Below are 15,776 nucleotides of genomic sequence, written 5' to 3' on the forward strand. Positions count from 1 at the left end.
GTGGAGTAACATATTTAATGTATGTGATTCTGATGTGTTTTTTATTTTTTTTTTAAATAAAAGAAATTTGTAAATGAAGTGCAATCTACTTAGTATTGGACAATTGGTAGAGAAAGGGTATAATCATGGGGAATCACGACCGAGTGGAACTGCTGGACATAAATAAGAGGTTGATCTTGACAAGCAAGATCTCTAAGAACCGAACGTTCCAAGTCAGCCTAGATGCAGTACCAAATCTTCGATGTCTGACTACCGTGAAGGATGAAGAAAGCTGGAAGTGGCACCTGCGGTTCAGTCACCTGAACTTCAAGGATCTTCAGCAACTTGGGGAGAAGGATTTGGTGATAGGTATACCGAGCGTCTCTATTCCTGACAATGCTTGTGAAATCATGTTTAACAGGAAAACATACCCGAAGACCATTTCAGTCACAGGTGCAGATGAGATTAAAAGGATGCCTAGAAGTGGTGCATTCGGACATCTGTGGACCGTTCGGTGTGCCCTCATTAGCCAGAAACAAGTACTTTCTCACATTTGTTGATGAATACAGTAGGATGCTATGTGTATACATCATCAAGATGAAGAATGAAGCTTTAAAAGTGTTCAAGAAATTTAAGACCTGTGTAGAAAGAGAAAGTGGAAAGCAGATAAAGATCCTCATAATTGGTGGAGGAGGAGAATACATTTCACATGCATTCGAGGAGTACTGCCAAAATCACATAATTGCACATGAGGTGACAGCGTCGTACACCCCTAAACATAATGGACTAGCGGAAAGAAGAAACCGAACGGTAATGAACATGGTCAAGTGTCTCATAAAGGAGAAGAGATTGCCACAAAGCTTTCTGGGCAGGGGCCGTCTCGACAACTGTTCACATTCTCAATAGATGTCCTACTAGAAGGCTTCAAGGCAAGGTACCACTAGAGGCATGATCAGATAATAAACCCTCGGTTCATTATTTTAAAGTGTTTGGTTATCTTGCATTTAGTCATGTTGCAGATCAAAAACGATCGAAACTACAAGATAAAGGCGAAGCTATGATTTTTGTTGGATATCACTCAACTGGCGCATATAAGCTCTACAACCCGATCATAGAAAAGATGGTGCTGAGCAGAGATGTGATCGTGCTTGAAGATGAACATGGGACTGGGATCACAAACGAACCAGCCTGAAAAAATTGATAGGAGAATTGTTGACCGAACGACAGAGGCATTCTGAACCGAACAAAGGAGACTTGTCAACCGAATGGCAGAGGTGTTGTGAACCGAACGGTCGAGATCCTATTCACCGAACAGCAGAAGCACTCGAGAATTCTGATGATGAAATCATATATACCAATAGGGCAATGTCGATTCAGCAACAACTCAAAGGCCACGTAGACAAACAGGTATACCTCCAAGGTTTTCAGATTATGAGATATATTTTGATGCAGGTATTAATGATGAGGGAGATCTTGTTCACATTGCGTTGATGGCCGAGGCAGAACTAGTGAATGAGGATGAGGCTCTACAGCAACCGGTTTGGAAGAATGCTATGATAAAATAACTCAGATCCATTGAAAAGAATGAAACGTGGAAACTGGTTGATCTTCAAGCTGGAAAACACTACATTGGGGTAAAGTGGATTTTTAAGAGGAAGTTGAATCCGGATGACACAATCTCAAAACACAAAACGAGACTGGTGGCAAAAGGGATAGTGGGATCACTGCATTTTCTATGCAACAGCCGACCGGATTTGATGTTCAGCATTGGGATAATCAGCAGGTTCATGAGTCAACCAAAGAAGAGCCACATGCTTGCTGTCAAACAAATTTTGAGGTATATCAAAGGAACAACTGATCGTGGAATTCTGTTTCGAGCCGAGAGATATAAAGATGAATTGAAGCTCATGGGTTACGCTGACTCAGACTATGGAGGAGATCCAGTGGAAAGGAAGAGTATGTTCGGGTACATTTTCTTCATCAATGAAGCACCCATCTCATGGTGCTCCAAAAAGCAGTCGGTCGTTGCCTTATCAAGCTGTGAAGCCGAGTACATAGCAGGATGTTATGCCGCATGCTAAGGAATATGGCTTATGGAACTATTAAGGGAACTAAAGTTACTCAGGGAGAGGCCAGTGCAACTGAGAATGGATAATACATCTGCCATAAACTTAGCAAGAAACCCTGTAAGTCATTGCAGGAGCAAACACATCGAAGTCAAGTATCACTTTCTGAGGGACATGGTAAACAAAGGGGAGATTGAGTTAGTCTACTGCAAGACCGAACGACAGGGGGCGGAGCTTTTCACAAAACCGCTAAAAATTGACACATTTGAGCAGTTGAGAAAGGAGATCGAGGTTATATCTCTTAAGGCTTGAATTAAGGGAGAGTGTTACGAGATTATAACTCAAGCCTCCAATTAGTTAGTTTTTTTGTTATTTCTATTACTGTCATATACAGTGTATAAATACACACTGCACCGCTTGTACTTTTTTTAATGCACTCAATACAATTCACTTTCATTCTTTTACTCTCGTTACATTTACATCGTTTGGTCACGTAGTGCTTCCATTACGTCGCTCGGTCATTTCGTGCTCACTTTCACACCGTTCGGTTATAGTTGTTCGGTCACGATCACTGCACGTTCAGAACCACTCGATCAAGGTAATCTCTCTTTCAAAACACTCTTCTCTTCTTTTCTAACAATGATCCCTTGTAAATTGAATGGTATATTAATAATAATTATTTTAAAAATATCCTTAATTAAATATATAAAATGATACAACTATTCATAAATTTTCATTCACGTGAAATTATTTTCTTGAATTGATTTATATTCACTCATCATACAAAGATCTCTAATAACTTTGTATCATTGCATCACAAACAATGATATAAAGATTTCTAAAGTTATGTATGTTTATTATGAATTTGTGATGGATCATATATTATAAGATGGTTGTAAATACGATTGGTGCAATAAATAAATAAAAATAGGGTTATAAACCCTACACTAATAAAATAAAAATAATAAAAATAAATAAATAAAATTTAAAATAAGGATACCAAAATAAATAAATAAATTAACAAATACAGATAAATGAAATACATAATATATAAATGTTTTGTTTCCTTTATCTTATAATTTTTTTAAAACTTGTAAGCTATGGATGACGAATAAGGTAAATAGGAAAAAAAAATTTGGAACTTGTGATGAAGAATTTAGGTAAATAATGAGTGATGTCTTATAGAGAAAATAGTTGGATATTTATAGAGTGATGTGGGTACAGATGATGAAGGTGGAAAATGATAAAACATTAGTGAAATAATTAGATAAAAATAATAAAAAATTATGGGTGGAGTAATTGGATAAAAATAATAAAATGGTTGAAGTAAGTTGAGTTTGTCAAAAATTTGGAAGTGAAAACAAAAAACATTGGATTAGTTGGTGCATTAGAAGGGGAATAAAAATGTAAAACTAGTGAGAGGGGGTTTGAAATCAATAGAGAGAAGAAAATAATAATCCTCATAATAATTTTTTTTACCCCAAATAACATACATAAAATAACATTAATTTTAAAATGTTACACTAACTATGAATATCTTACTTATATAGTAATTGATCTCAATAAAACATGTTTGTCTTATCTTTAGTTAAAAAAACTTTAAATACAATAACTCGTTTAAATGATCATTAAAAATGAATCTTTAATTTTGATACTGAATCAGAGGAAAAAATTATAATAGTATAAGTTGACTGATCTCGTTGATGTTATGGAGACCAATAAATTGAGTAGTTCTAAAATTACATTCATTTAAGACTCGTTTTTAATAATATAATAATATATATTACACTTTTAAAATAAAAAATAGTATACATATGATTAAAATACTATTACTTTTTAATGTCAAATGGATGTAATTTTGCGCTTGTGGTCTCAAAATATCACCACCATCGGAGAAAAAGGTTGACTAAGAAAATAGAGTCTTCAAAGGTGATCGCGAAATCATCTCATTATTCAACGGCAAATTTTGCTCTACAAATGTTGAAATCGTCCTAAGAATTACTGTTTTTTTTAGTGTACTTCATCTAATTTCAAATATCGGTAACCATGTTATTTGTCTTCCATTTTCTCACCATTAACTGTTCATCCGGTAACTTCGTTGTTTTTGGTGATGATAACTAAATTTGATTTTTAATTTTTTTTTATTGGCCTTGGTTGAAGTTGCTCTAAGTTTTCACATCTATGTTGAACTATATGACCTAAATTCATTATTTTTGTTTATTAGCATTAAGTATACGCACTATTATTTATTCCGTCTCCCTATTTTCATACTTTATTATAACCCATTATATTTTTTAAATTTTTTTCAATTAATTTAGAATTTGTGGAGTATTCTTAGGAACATAGAAATTAATCAAACGCAATTTCAGACGTAGATTAAATAATTTTCTAGTAATAACATTTCCATAAATTGCATTTGAAAGAATATAAAATCATAAGTGGAAAGAAACTCCTCCTGAACATGATTTGTTGCAGTATAATATTTTAGGAAATCATCACTGTTCATCACCCCTGCAATAATCTGGAAATGGAGAGAATAGAAGGTTAACGAAGCATACGAGTTTCCCCACTCAGCAATTGACCCTGACAGATTGCTCACAAGTACAACCGTTGTCGTTGACAACAGAGACGGTTGAATCTATAAAAGCCTTCATTCGCCGCATTGCAACTTTTAACGTGGCTTCGGACATGTTGGCAAAACATACCCTAAACCACCCAGGTTCAGAGCAGTGGCAAGAAGAGCCAGGAGATATGTTCAACCCAACATGGCAAAGAATCATCATCCAAAGCTCCTTCTCTGCCTCAAAACTCGCAGAGCTTAACAAATGTCTCATGTCCACCCAACAGAACAACCCTGCATTGCTTTTCAAGCACTGAATCCCTGCGTTTCTCAGACCACAAACTAGCATCTCCATGCGCCTCTTCACTCTCCTCTGATTCTCTTCAATGTAATTAAAAGCGAACTTCTTGTCCTTCAGCACGTTGCCCACCAAATGTTGAGTCTGTGATGAAACCAATCCAAAGCTTGACATTTTTGTTGCGGCGGCCACCACCGTTTCGTTTTCAGAGTAAATCATCCCCACCCTAAATCCTGGTACTCCGAGATCTTTGGAGAGACTGTATATTATGTGAGTACGATTCCGAATGTTGTTGATGCTACTTGTTCTCTCGTTCACAACTTCCATTATGCTCACGAATTCGGGTGGGTCGAAGACCGTGCCCGAGTAGATTTCGTCGCTGATTATGTGAATGTTCTTCTCGATTGCGAAATCAATTAGAAGGTTAAGTTCCGCTTTGGTCATGGTTGTTCCTAGTGGGTTCGAGGGGTTTGTTACTAAGACCCCTTTCACTTTGAGATTCAACTTTTGTGCCTTTTGATAAGCTTGTTTTAAAGCAGAGGACGTGATTCTGAAACCGTTTGAACTTGAGCAATGCAATGGAACAATCTCAACCCCTGTTCTCCATTTCAGATCTCTATCAAACCTATCCAATAGCAATATAAAATTATTTTACACATTTTAGACTAACGGTCAAATATATTTCAATGGTTTAATCATTTTTTTTTATATTTAAGTTTTTTATTCGGTTTGATTTTTATATTTTTTAATTTAATTGAATTCTTAGTTTTAGAAAAAAATAAACACTTAATGAGATCTTTTCCATTACGTCTTAAAATTTAAAATTGTCATTTATCAAAAAATTTAAATGGTGTTAATATTAATTTAATGTTATATATTAAGTCTTTTTAGAAAACAAAAACAAAAAATACAAATATAAAAATCAAAATAAAATAAAAAACTTAAATATAAATGACCCAAATTATTAATTAAGATTATTAGAATATATGATTAATTGAGAAGAGAATTTATACCCGGGATAGTAGGGTGTGGGAAGAATGAAAGCCTCTCCTGGATGAGCAAGGCAAAACATCATAATCTCATTAGCAAGAGTGGCACCAGCGGTAAGGACCAGCTTCTCCGGAGCAAATTTTATTCTATTTCCTCTTATTTTGGACATAAATTCCACCAGTTCCTTCAAGGGACCAAAACAAGTTTACAAACTAATCTTCTATCTTATAATTTCAAATATAAACTCACAAACTTTACAAATTAAATAATATATTTACAAAATTTTATTAAGTATTTTAAGTAATTTTTCCTATCAAATTACAGTTTTACTTCAATTGTCAACCCCATTATTTTAAATGCGTTTTTAATTTTAAATAAGCTTCTTTATCACAACCAAAATAACAGGATATATAAACAACTTCTAAATCACTAATTTGGTTTCAGTATAACATGGTAATTAAATTGATTTTTATATAATTGATATTAAATGAATTTTTATATAATAATAATTAAATGATTTGTGATTAAGATCAATCTCTAATATTTGTTATAAAAAATTTAATTATTTATCGTAATTAGATTTTAAATTAGTTTTAATTAAACTAGTAACTAATTTAATTTTTTTAGAAACTAGTAATTTAATTTTTAAAATCAGATTTTTTTTATATTAGTGATAGATCTTGTGATACAAACTTTCTCTGTACATACAAATATTTAGCTATTTGAAAAATGCTAAATAACTTTTCATTTTGCTTTTATGTATTTTTAAATAACAGTTTCATATTAATTTTAACTCGACCTGTGTTATATAAATATGTTCATACTGTTTTCAATATTAAAAAAAAAATAGAGTTGTTTCTAATTATCTTTTAATTAAACGACTCTAAAGTGTAGTCACACCATTTGTACCAAAGATTTATGTCTCTCTCTTTTTTATTTTTTTGTTGACTGTTTTTCTTACGCTGATGACTCCATGATCAAGTACAAATAACCAAAGCAGCGCAAACATGCTACGTTGTACGCGAGAAAAGTCTTCGCATGATTATATGTAAGAAAACGGTGCACTTCTATAGGACATAGTTTTAAAGAAAAAAATTTAGATACAATATTACGCTTTTTCCTTTTTATTTTGAGTGGATTTGAGAAAGTGAATATGAGACGATTTGAAGATAATTTTTTTTGTCGTTATTTTTAGCGAATTTGGAGGTAAATAAGAGTTAAAAATAGAGTTTTATTGTAATGATGTTAAAAGAAAAAGTTGTCAAGTTATTTCTAATTTTATTAAGACAATAACTCTAAAAATACTTATAGAGTGTTGTACCTCGGTTTTTGTATTTATTCAGTTCAATTTTTCTAGGCATACTTCAAACTAATGAACAGAGAATACAGCAACACAAAACACTATGTGTTGATTTCACAATGTTTGTAACATTTTCTCTTCGTTTCACTATTCATAACTTATTATCTTGATCAAAATATAAATTATTAATCAATAATATTAAAAAAAATCATTTAAAACTTTTCATTTTTCTTAATGTAATAATAATTATGGTGTGTTTATAATTGATTATATCATGTTAGACCAAGCTTGGATTTTACTCACTTCCACATATAATTCATACAGTAGATAATCAAGTGTTTCATATTGTTTTGAAAAAACTTGACCTTTCAAAAATAATGAATTATTTCTAACAATAATTAATTATGTTAGGTTTTGTTTCTTTTAAAAAAATTTCGCATCACATCCACTGATGATAAATTAAACTAAGTAATAATCAATTATATTATGAAAAACATAATCAATTATATAATCGATTATATCATTAAGTTACTTAAAAACTTCTTTTTCCTTTTCAGACATAATTTCACATCTTTCAAATTCAAAGAATAAAAATGGTGTAAATTATACACATGTTACAATTTTAACTTTTGAAACAATATAACATTACTTTTCACTTGAAATTATCAAGGAAAGTTTAATATATATATTTGAAAAAGCTCACATAAAATATCAAATTTGTTTATTATATTTCATACTGATTCTCTTAAACTTTTTTAAACATAATATAGATAAAACCATAAGGTTATGTTTTTTTAAGTAAAAATAGAAAATATACCCATTAGAATTGAACTAATATAATAGATATAAAAAGGTTGGTTATTGCAATTATGACAATCAGTGAAAAATATGCGCCGTGGTAAAAATATAATAAATTATAAAATAATTATAAAAATAAATAATTTATATAATCTTTTTATGTAAATAAATTTTTATTATAAATAATTATTTGAATATAAAAAAGTAGTCATTAAAATGATGAAATTAGAAAATATTTTGCATTATGAATAATGATTTGAATTTAAGAAGATAGTTACTAAAGGATAAAATTAAAAAAAAAATATTGGAAAAAAATCATTTCCCTATATTTTTGTGTTTAAGTAAAAGTTAAGTCTCACTCACACATTCAATGCCAAAAAAATAACAGTAAATTTAATCAATAATATTAAATATGTTACTATTTTAATATAACTATTTTAAATTCTCACTAATTCTATTTTCCTTACAAACGTATACTAAAAAAACACATAAAAACCTAATTATAAAAGGAAACAAAAATTACCACCCCCATTTCCTTATTAAGGAAAATACTTGTGTGTTACCTTTTTTAAAGCAGGTAATCCATGATAATCTTGGAACAGAGCAAGCTCTCTAAATACAGATACTCCATCTTGCTTCATCCCCACAATTTCAGGATTTCTCTCAAGCCATGATTCAAGAAGGTCAAATGAAAGCTGCAAATTAAGAGATTTCAGCAAAAAATTGTTGAATAGCTATACCTACAGAATGAATAATATGTTTATATATATATATATATATATATATATATATATATATATATATTAATTAATAGTCGCACACCAAGGAAATTTACATGTGCACCGCACTCAGAAAACATTGTGTTGACATATCCCAACCCCTTGTTGCAAGGTCAACTGGTCAAGCATGCTTGTTTCAAACATTCTCGTGTCTTTCTGTCGGGACTTTTTGTTTACTTTTCTCTTTAAGACACATTTTCTTCTTTTTAAGATGTCTCTTATCAACATGAAGAAGGTCTATATTTGATAATCGAACTTTTATTCACATGTTTAACAGATATAATTAACAGTAAGTAATAGTTGTTAGTAGAGCAAGGAGCCTAGTTCATAGGAAGCAAATTAATGTGTGTTAATTAAGATGTAATTTAATGAGGTAATTAAGTTAACCTGATTCTCTGCGAGTCCCATCTGAATGATTCCGGTTGGGTTTCGAATGTGGTGATAAGGATTTTTGTCGTACTCTTGCCATCCTAGAAAGTAAGAAGAGTCTTGGCCATGAGAGTCCTCAGTAGTCTTCCTAGACAGCATGTCTTTTAACCCTAAATCAGTGTGCGTGAGCAAAACTGACTCCAGAATCAAAACACAACTGAATGGTGAAAGATTTTTTAACGTGTGATGTGGTGAAATAATGATCTGCTAGGGTTGTGTATTTATAAGGACGAAATCTTAAAGACATGAGCCCGACAATGGGAATGACCTCTTCCATTGACATCATCAAACCAAGCATGGAAACATTACTTCTATTAACTAATTATTATATTAAATTTTTTTCAATAAATACTTTTTTAAAATAGATACAAAAATATTGATAAATAACATTATATCACATTTATTTCTGTTTTCATATTCGATTTTAAAAAATAGATATTATCTTTACTCATATTTATTCAATAAGAAAGTTTTTCATAAAAAAATAACATATCTAGACAATATCTACTATATATATTCATTTGTCATCTTTAGGAAAAAAAACACTAGTTTTCGTGAAACTAATAATTTTATATAGGTTCTTTTATACATTTGTTAAAGTCATATCAATTAATAAGTATTTTTTTAAGTAAACATTATGTTTTTTTTTTAAATCTGTTAAAGTCAAACAATCTAGAAAAAAAAACTATTATACACTATTTGTTTATCTCATGAGTTCTTGATGAGGAATATATATATATATATATATATATATATATATATATATATATATATATATATATATATATATATATATATATATAGTGAATTAGTTCAACTTACAACATATATCATCTTACTTCATCACTTCATTTGTTTAAGTTATACAGAGTATTAAATATGAGAAACCGAAAAATTCTTAAACATTTTAATATTTGCAAAACCTTTGATTGTTGTATTGAACTGTTGACTCTTAGGTTTATTAGATTTATTATTGATTTAAGTATTGGATTAAGTCAAATATTTAAGTATTGCAAATTTAGACGTTATTTTCGTTTATTTTTTTATATGATTTTTAACAACAAGAACCATTATCGTCGTTTGAATTTTTTAATAATAATTATTTTTACCTTCGTTATTTTTGTCAGAATTTTAATGACATTGACATCTATAACGATAAAAAATTATTATCAGATTTTTAATGACATTAACATCAGCGGTCAAAAATTATTGTTGGAGGGTTGTTTTAATAGTCAATGAAAAATTCTTTACAGGATAATATAAATCTTTTGGAATACATGTATTTTTCTTTTAATCTTATTATATTGCTCATTGTATTTATGTATTCTTTGTTAATTTATATGTCATTACAGGGTAATATAAATCTTTGGGAACATATGTATTTTTTTAATCTTATTATATTGCTCATTGTATTTACGTATTTGTTAATTTATATGTCATGATATTTTAGTGTGATTATAATTGATACAATTGTAGAAGATGATTCGATGTTTCGATGGAAATCTTAAATGTAAGGGATTATTTTGTGGTAGTGTTAATTTATTTATGTATGTATATATTTTAGTTAAATGAAATTTTGGTTAAGAATACAACTATATTGGGTAAAACTTTAAACTATTGTTATATTAGTACAATTGTTATGTCTTTTTAGGTTGTTATAGACTTATATTCCAATGATGACTTTTAATAAGAATCGCATTATATTTTTATTTGTATTTTTTTTTACAATTTAAAGAGCTAATTTAATTATATATAACTAAATATATATTTTTTTTATTCTCAAGACTTTCATCATATCATATTATTGAATTTATATTTTCGGTATTATTTGTTTGTTGTGTATTTCAAAATACACTAATTTTAATATTTTAAAATGTGTTAAAGAAAATAATATATAAAAAAATTATGTATTTTTAAAATACAACATCAAAAACTAAAAAAAAAAATATGGATTAACATGTTTCAATAAATTTCTCATAAAATCTTATTCTTAAATTTAAAAAGATCATGATTAACACTTCTATATTGGAGATATTCTAAGATTAAAAGTTTTTCACAACTATATATTAGCTAAAAAAAAGTTTTGTCCACTATAACCTAACATTATAAGAAAAATATTAAATAAAATTTAATTTAAAGATAAATAAATAATTAATCATTGACTAGTTTAGATACTATTTTATAAATTAAAAATTATCAATATTTAAAATAATTTTTATTATTAATAAAAAATTATAATTAGTTTATAAATTAGAGTATAAATAAATGTCTAATATTAGTTATGACTCTTATTAATTCTAAATTAGTGTTTATACTTATTTATTTGCAATAAATATATAATCCTTGATTTTAAGATTTTTCTTTAACTATTTAACATCATTCTATTGGTAGTAATTTTATTATATTTTTAAGAAAAGGATCCAAAATAAATTGTTAATGACATTGTTATTTTTTTTAAAAAATCTAGCTACTTACTTCTTGTGAGTCACAGTTGTATAAGATGAGGGAGACCATATAGTTCATAAGTTTTCTGCAAGCTGGTCCGTCTCTATCCGTTACTTATTTTTGGTAGACCAGATACAACATGGTAAACCAAAATATTAATTATACATGAAACTAAAATCAATTTTAATTATAAAATTCACATGCTAAAACCGTCATCACATTAGCTTTCAATCTACATTAAGAATGCCCAAACATTATATATATTTAAATTTTAAAAAACAGAAATGATACAAAAGAATATTAAAATATATTTAATATATTTAAACATTCACATGTACAATATGTATTTTGTATAAGTAAATGAGAAAATATTGTATATGTAATTGAATTTGAGATGACTTTACGAATATAATATGATAATTATGTGTGTATTTTTTTAAACGTAATGTTTGAGATACTTTAGTGGAGTCGAAGGATGAAAATGTTACGGTTGATTTTAAAATAATTTTTTTAAGGAACTGTACTTAATTATTTCAGTGAAATGCAGAATTTATTTACTTAAATTTAGAGCTGAGTATTTTTAAAAAAAAAAATCAGTTAAGACAGATTACAAAGTTATTTAATTTGAATTATGTTTGTTGCATTCAATTTAACCATTTGTTTCACCCTGTCCAAACCAACTATTTTTTTTGTTTGAAATACGACTTTCCAAACCGTTTTATATAATAGGTTTGATGGAACCAAATTGTGTTTATAAAGTGGTTAGTTTTAATATTTTTTATATAAAAAATGTAACCTTAGAGTAGGCATACTATATCATTACCATGATTTAGATTGAACTTGTAACTTTTTCACAATTATGAACTCGTATTTGGGTTAGCAAAAATTTCATGTATATTTTATTCTTCATTCTAGATAGAGAAAATATTGAAATTAAGTTTTCAAATATTCTTTAAGAAAAGAGATGGAGAATTTGAAAAGGTTGAAGAAATGAAGAGTCAAACCTTTAGGCCCTGTTCTTTTGAGTGGATTTGAGAGGATGGATTTGAGGGGATTTGAGAGGATTTGAAGATAATTTTTTTTGTCGTTTATTTGAATGAATTTGGAGGTAAATGAGAGTGAATTTGAAAATAAAATTTGTGAGAATTAGTATAGAATTGTATTGACATGACAAATTAAAAAAAATTATTTCCAAATTCACTCTCATTTACCTTCAAATTCACTCAAATAAACAACAAAAAAAAATTATCTTCAAATCCTCTCAAATCCCCTCAAATCCATCCTCTCAAATCCACTCAAAAGAACAGAGCTAAGGAAGAAACTTCAATATTTTTGTTATGTTAACCTTGAAAGAGAGATTATTTCCGTGTTCAACAATTATTGTGTACATAATTGCATGGACTCTCACCTTTCAACTTTTTTACTTTTCTAAAATGAGCAAACTTTGTACTCTAAAATAATATAAATTTTAATTGAGATGTAAAAATATCACCTATCAATTATAATTTTTGCATAAAAATAATACATTATAGTTATTTAATTGGAATTAAAATATAAAATAAAAGTATTTAATAAAAAGCGAGTTATTAAAAAGGGTAAAAACAAAAGTTGAAAATGAGTTGAACTTAGTATTGGCAATCTTGATTATAGATAATCATTGTTATATAAATAGAGATCATGTTTTATTTTTGTACTTAATTATTTCGTTATGTTATTAGTACTTTGTGATGTGATTTGAAGATTTTTTAAATACTCTAATTAGTTATTTCAGTGGATTATTATCAGTTGTTTTGTTCATTTATTAATGAACTTTTTAACTTGTGAATTGTGATATGTCCTATGATATCAAGAATTGATCAAAGATCTTTTTCGTGACTGAAATATCACAATATCTATCGTTCAATAAACAAGTATGTAAATTATGTTTTTTTTTAAGAAATTAGGATTTTGAACTTGAAATACATGTAAGAATTAAACCCAGTTGAAATAAATTTAAAAATGTGTAGTTTTAATTGTGAGTATGTTCCATAGTGTGTCTTTTATGAATAAATATTTTAATATACAACAATTAGTTAGTTTTCATTATTATCTTTATTTGTTTGTTTTATTTTGTATTTGGTCGATAAAAACCAAACTGGATTGACGTGATCGATATAAGAAATATAAACTAATCCTTTTAATTTGTTTTGCATAATATTTCTTATATAGACTAATCTTTTTAATTTGTTTTACATAATATCTAACCCGCATAGCTACGGGTCAATTTTGTAACATCTCGTAATCTTATACTTGATAATTCATAATTTGTATATTATAGCATTACATTTAAGGTAAACATCCTTTAATCTCATACTTGAAAATTCATAGTTGACATATATATATATTTTAAACTCAGATTTCAACTACAAATTCATAAATATAACTTGAATTCTTCTAATTTATTCTTCTATCTCTTTCTTCATTGGCACTGGATCAGACGACCTTCCTCCATCTGCTCCCGTATAACGAATTATACGATCATCGCACATACACAAACACAAAAACAATTAGGGTGAGCTAACATGCAACCAATCATTTATAAAAACATGCATAATTAATTTGATACACTCAACAAACATCACATAATAATTATGTCAGACACCCTCATACCATCATACAACAATCACATCATAGATACTCATCCCACAATACCACAATTACTAATAGACATCCGTCCCACAATACTTAATAGACACTCGTTCCACGATACTCAATAGACACTCGTTCCACAATACCCAATGGACACTCATTCCACAATACCCAATAGACACTCATCCGGATGATACGTTGATGAGCGGTCACGGGAGGTTATGCACTTGTGATGACTTCTACTTCATCTTACAAATACATTTCCAAAATACTCCATATCATTCACAAGGTTAGTCCTCAACACTATGTCCAAAACCGGCACATAAACCAGGACCTCCTGCCCCTCTCACCACATAATTCATCCTTCTCTACTTGAGACTGGATGATTATTAGAGTATCAGGATAACCTCCAACTACAGGACCCTCAACATCAACATATACACAAATACCACATCATTACTGAATCTCTCCACGAGACTCATACCATGCTCATATTCCTCAACTCATATTATACCCTTACAAAATCTCTCCATAATACTCATATAATATTCAGATGCATAAATTCAAATCCAATAAAATCCAATCATCGCAGAAATCATACAAAATGAATATATCACAAAATAAATTAACAATACTAAAATATCACCATAAATGGTCACCGGAGAAGAATCAAATGTTTGACGAATCAAACTCACCATAAACGCCAGTACATATGACTAGTCACAACTTACTGGATTTGACCCGGGCTGCTCTATGATCAGGGATGTACCAACTCCGGTTTTTAAGATTCCTCTATCCTACCATCACAATTATAATTCATAATTTCATATCTACCACAATAACATGAATTCATCAGACATTTTCATTCCAACGAGATATATTGCACAATAATTTAACAGTACATAATATGTTCAACAAGATTTAAGTTAAAAACTTGTCGAGTAGACTTCCAAGAAAGAGAGGTGTGTCACAATGGACAACTTAAGTACCAAGTCTTTCCTTAGCCAAAGTGTTCCTCAACTAATTTTAACAAATTTATTATTTACAGATTCAAAACAATAACATATAATATTAGCATAAAAATTCACTATTGGTAGATATACAATAAGCACCTATGTTTTTTATTAATAGTATTCACACAAAATTTCAAGACATGAATACTAATAAAACAATACTAAATCATAATATAAAAGCTTAGAAAGGTTAGCTCCCCTACCTCTATTCCAGACTTCTCTTGTTCCGAATTTGTTTCTCCAAAAACTCTCAAGAGCCTCTACTCTTTTTGCAACTAAAAATTTCTTCCTAACTCTTTCTTCTCTATTTCTCAAGGTTTCTCACTTGATTCTTCCTCTCTTTGTGCAAAATAGTCTCCCATCTCATGGCTATTTATAGTCCAAAAATTTTACTATTCAACAATTTTTTAATATTATTTATTATTTTATTATATTAATATGTTAATCACTACTTACATAATGGATTTCTCAATAATGCCTATGGAGTGCTT

The 15,776-nt window shown here is 28.9% G+C and overlaps 2 protein-coding genes across 2 annotated transcripts; one reads left to right on the forward strand and one right to left on the reverse strand.

Annotated features, from left to right (window-relative positions):
- Nucleotides 1–125: 125 nt before the first annotated feature.
- LOC148204180 (uncharacterized) lies at nt 126–2,060 on the forward strand. Its single transcript, XM_088107858.1, has 4 exons — nt 126–348; nt 401–789; nt 1,341–1,517; nt 1,563–2,060. Exons 1-4 carry the CDS (start codon nt 126–128, stop codon nt 2,058–2,060), a joined length of 1,287 nt encoding a protein of 428 aa, XP_087963984.1.
- A 2,410-nt stretch (nt 2,061–4,470) lies between these two features.
- On the reverse strand, nt 4,471–9,364 carry LOC124846096 (1-aminocyclopropane-1-carboxylate synthase CMA101-like). Its single transcript, XM_088108036.1, has 4 exons — nt 9,158–9,364; nt 8,555–8,686; nt 5,917–6,077; nt 4,471–5,528 (listed from the first exon to the last, which is right to left on the reverse strand). The coding sequence occupies exons 1-4, from the start codon at nt 9,296–9,298 to the stop codon at nt 4,616–4,618; spliced, it is 1,347 nt and encodes a 448-aa protein (XP_087964162.1). The 5' UTR covers nt 9,299–9,364; the 3' UTR covers nt 4,471–4,615.
- Between the last annotated feature and the right edge of the window lie 6,412 nt (nt 9,365–15,776).

The sequence above is a fragment of the Vigna umbellata genome, chromosome 2, assembly GCF_029865625.1.
Source record: "Vigna umbellata cultivar VRB3 chromosome 2, Vumbellata_1.0, whole genome shotgun sequence".
Lineage (NCBI taxonomy): Eukaryota > Viridiplantae > Streptophyta > Magnoliopsida > Fabales > Fabaceae > Vigna > Vigna umbellata.

Bases quoted from the DNA above. Each gene is read 5' to 3' on its own strand.
- LOC124846096 (XM_088108036.1), bottom strand. From the start codon at position 9,298: ATGCTGTCTAGGAAGACTACTGAGGACTCTCATGGCCAAGACTCTTCT. The intron at 6,078-8,554 runs GTAACACACAAG...GGTCCCTTGAAG, and splicing joins GATTACCTGCTTTAAAAAAG to GAACTGGTGGAATTTATGTC. The intron at 5,529-5,916 runs GTATAAATTCTC...GCTATTGGATAG, and splicing joins CCCACACCCTACTATCCCGG to GTTTGATAGAGATCTGAAAT.
- LOC148204180 (XM_088107858.1), top strand. From the start codon at position 126: ATGGGGAATCACGACCGAGTGGAACTGCTGGACATAAATAAGAGGTTG. The intron at 349-400 runs GTATACCGAGCG...CATGTTTAACAG, and splicing joins GGAGAAGGATTTGGTGATAG to GAAAACATACCCGAAGACCA. The intron at 790-1,340 runs GTAATGAACATG...ATATACCAATAG, and splicing joins CGGAAAGAAGAAACCGAACG to GGCAATGTCGATTCAGCAAC.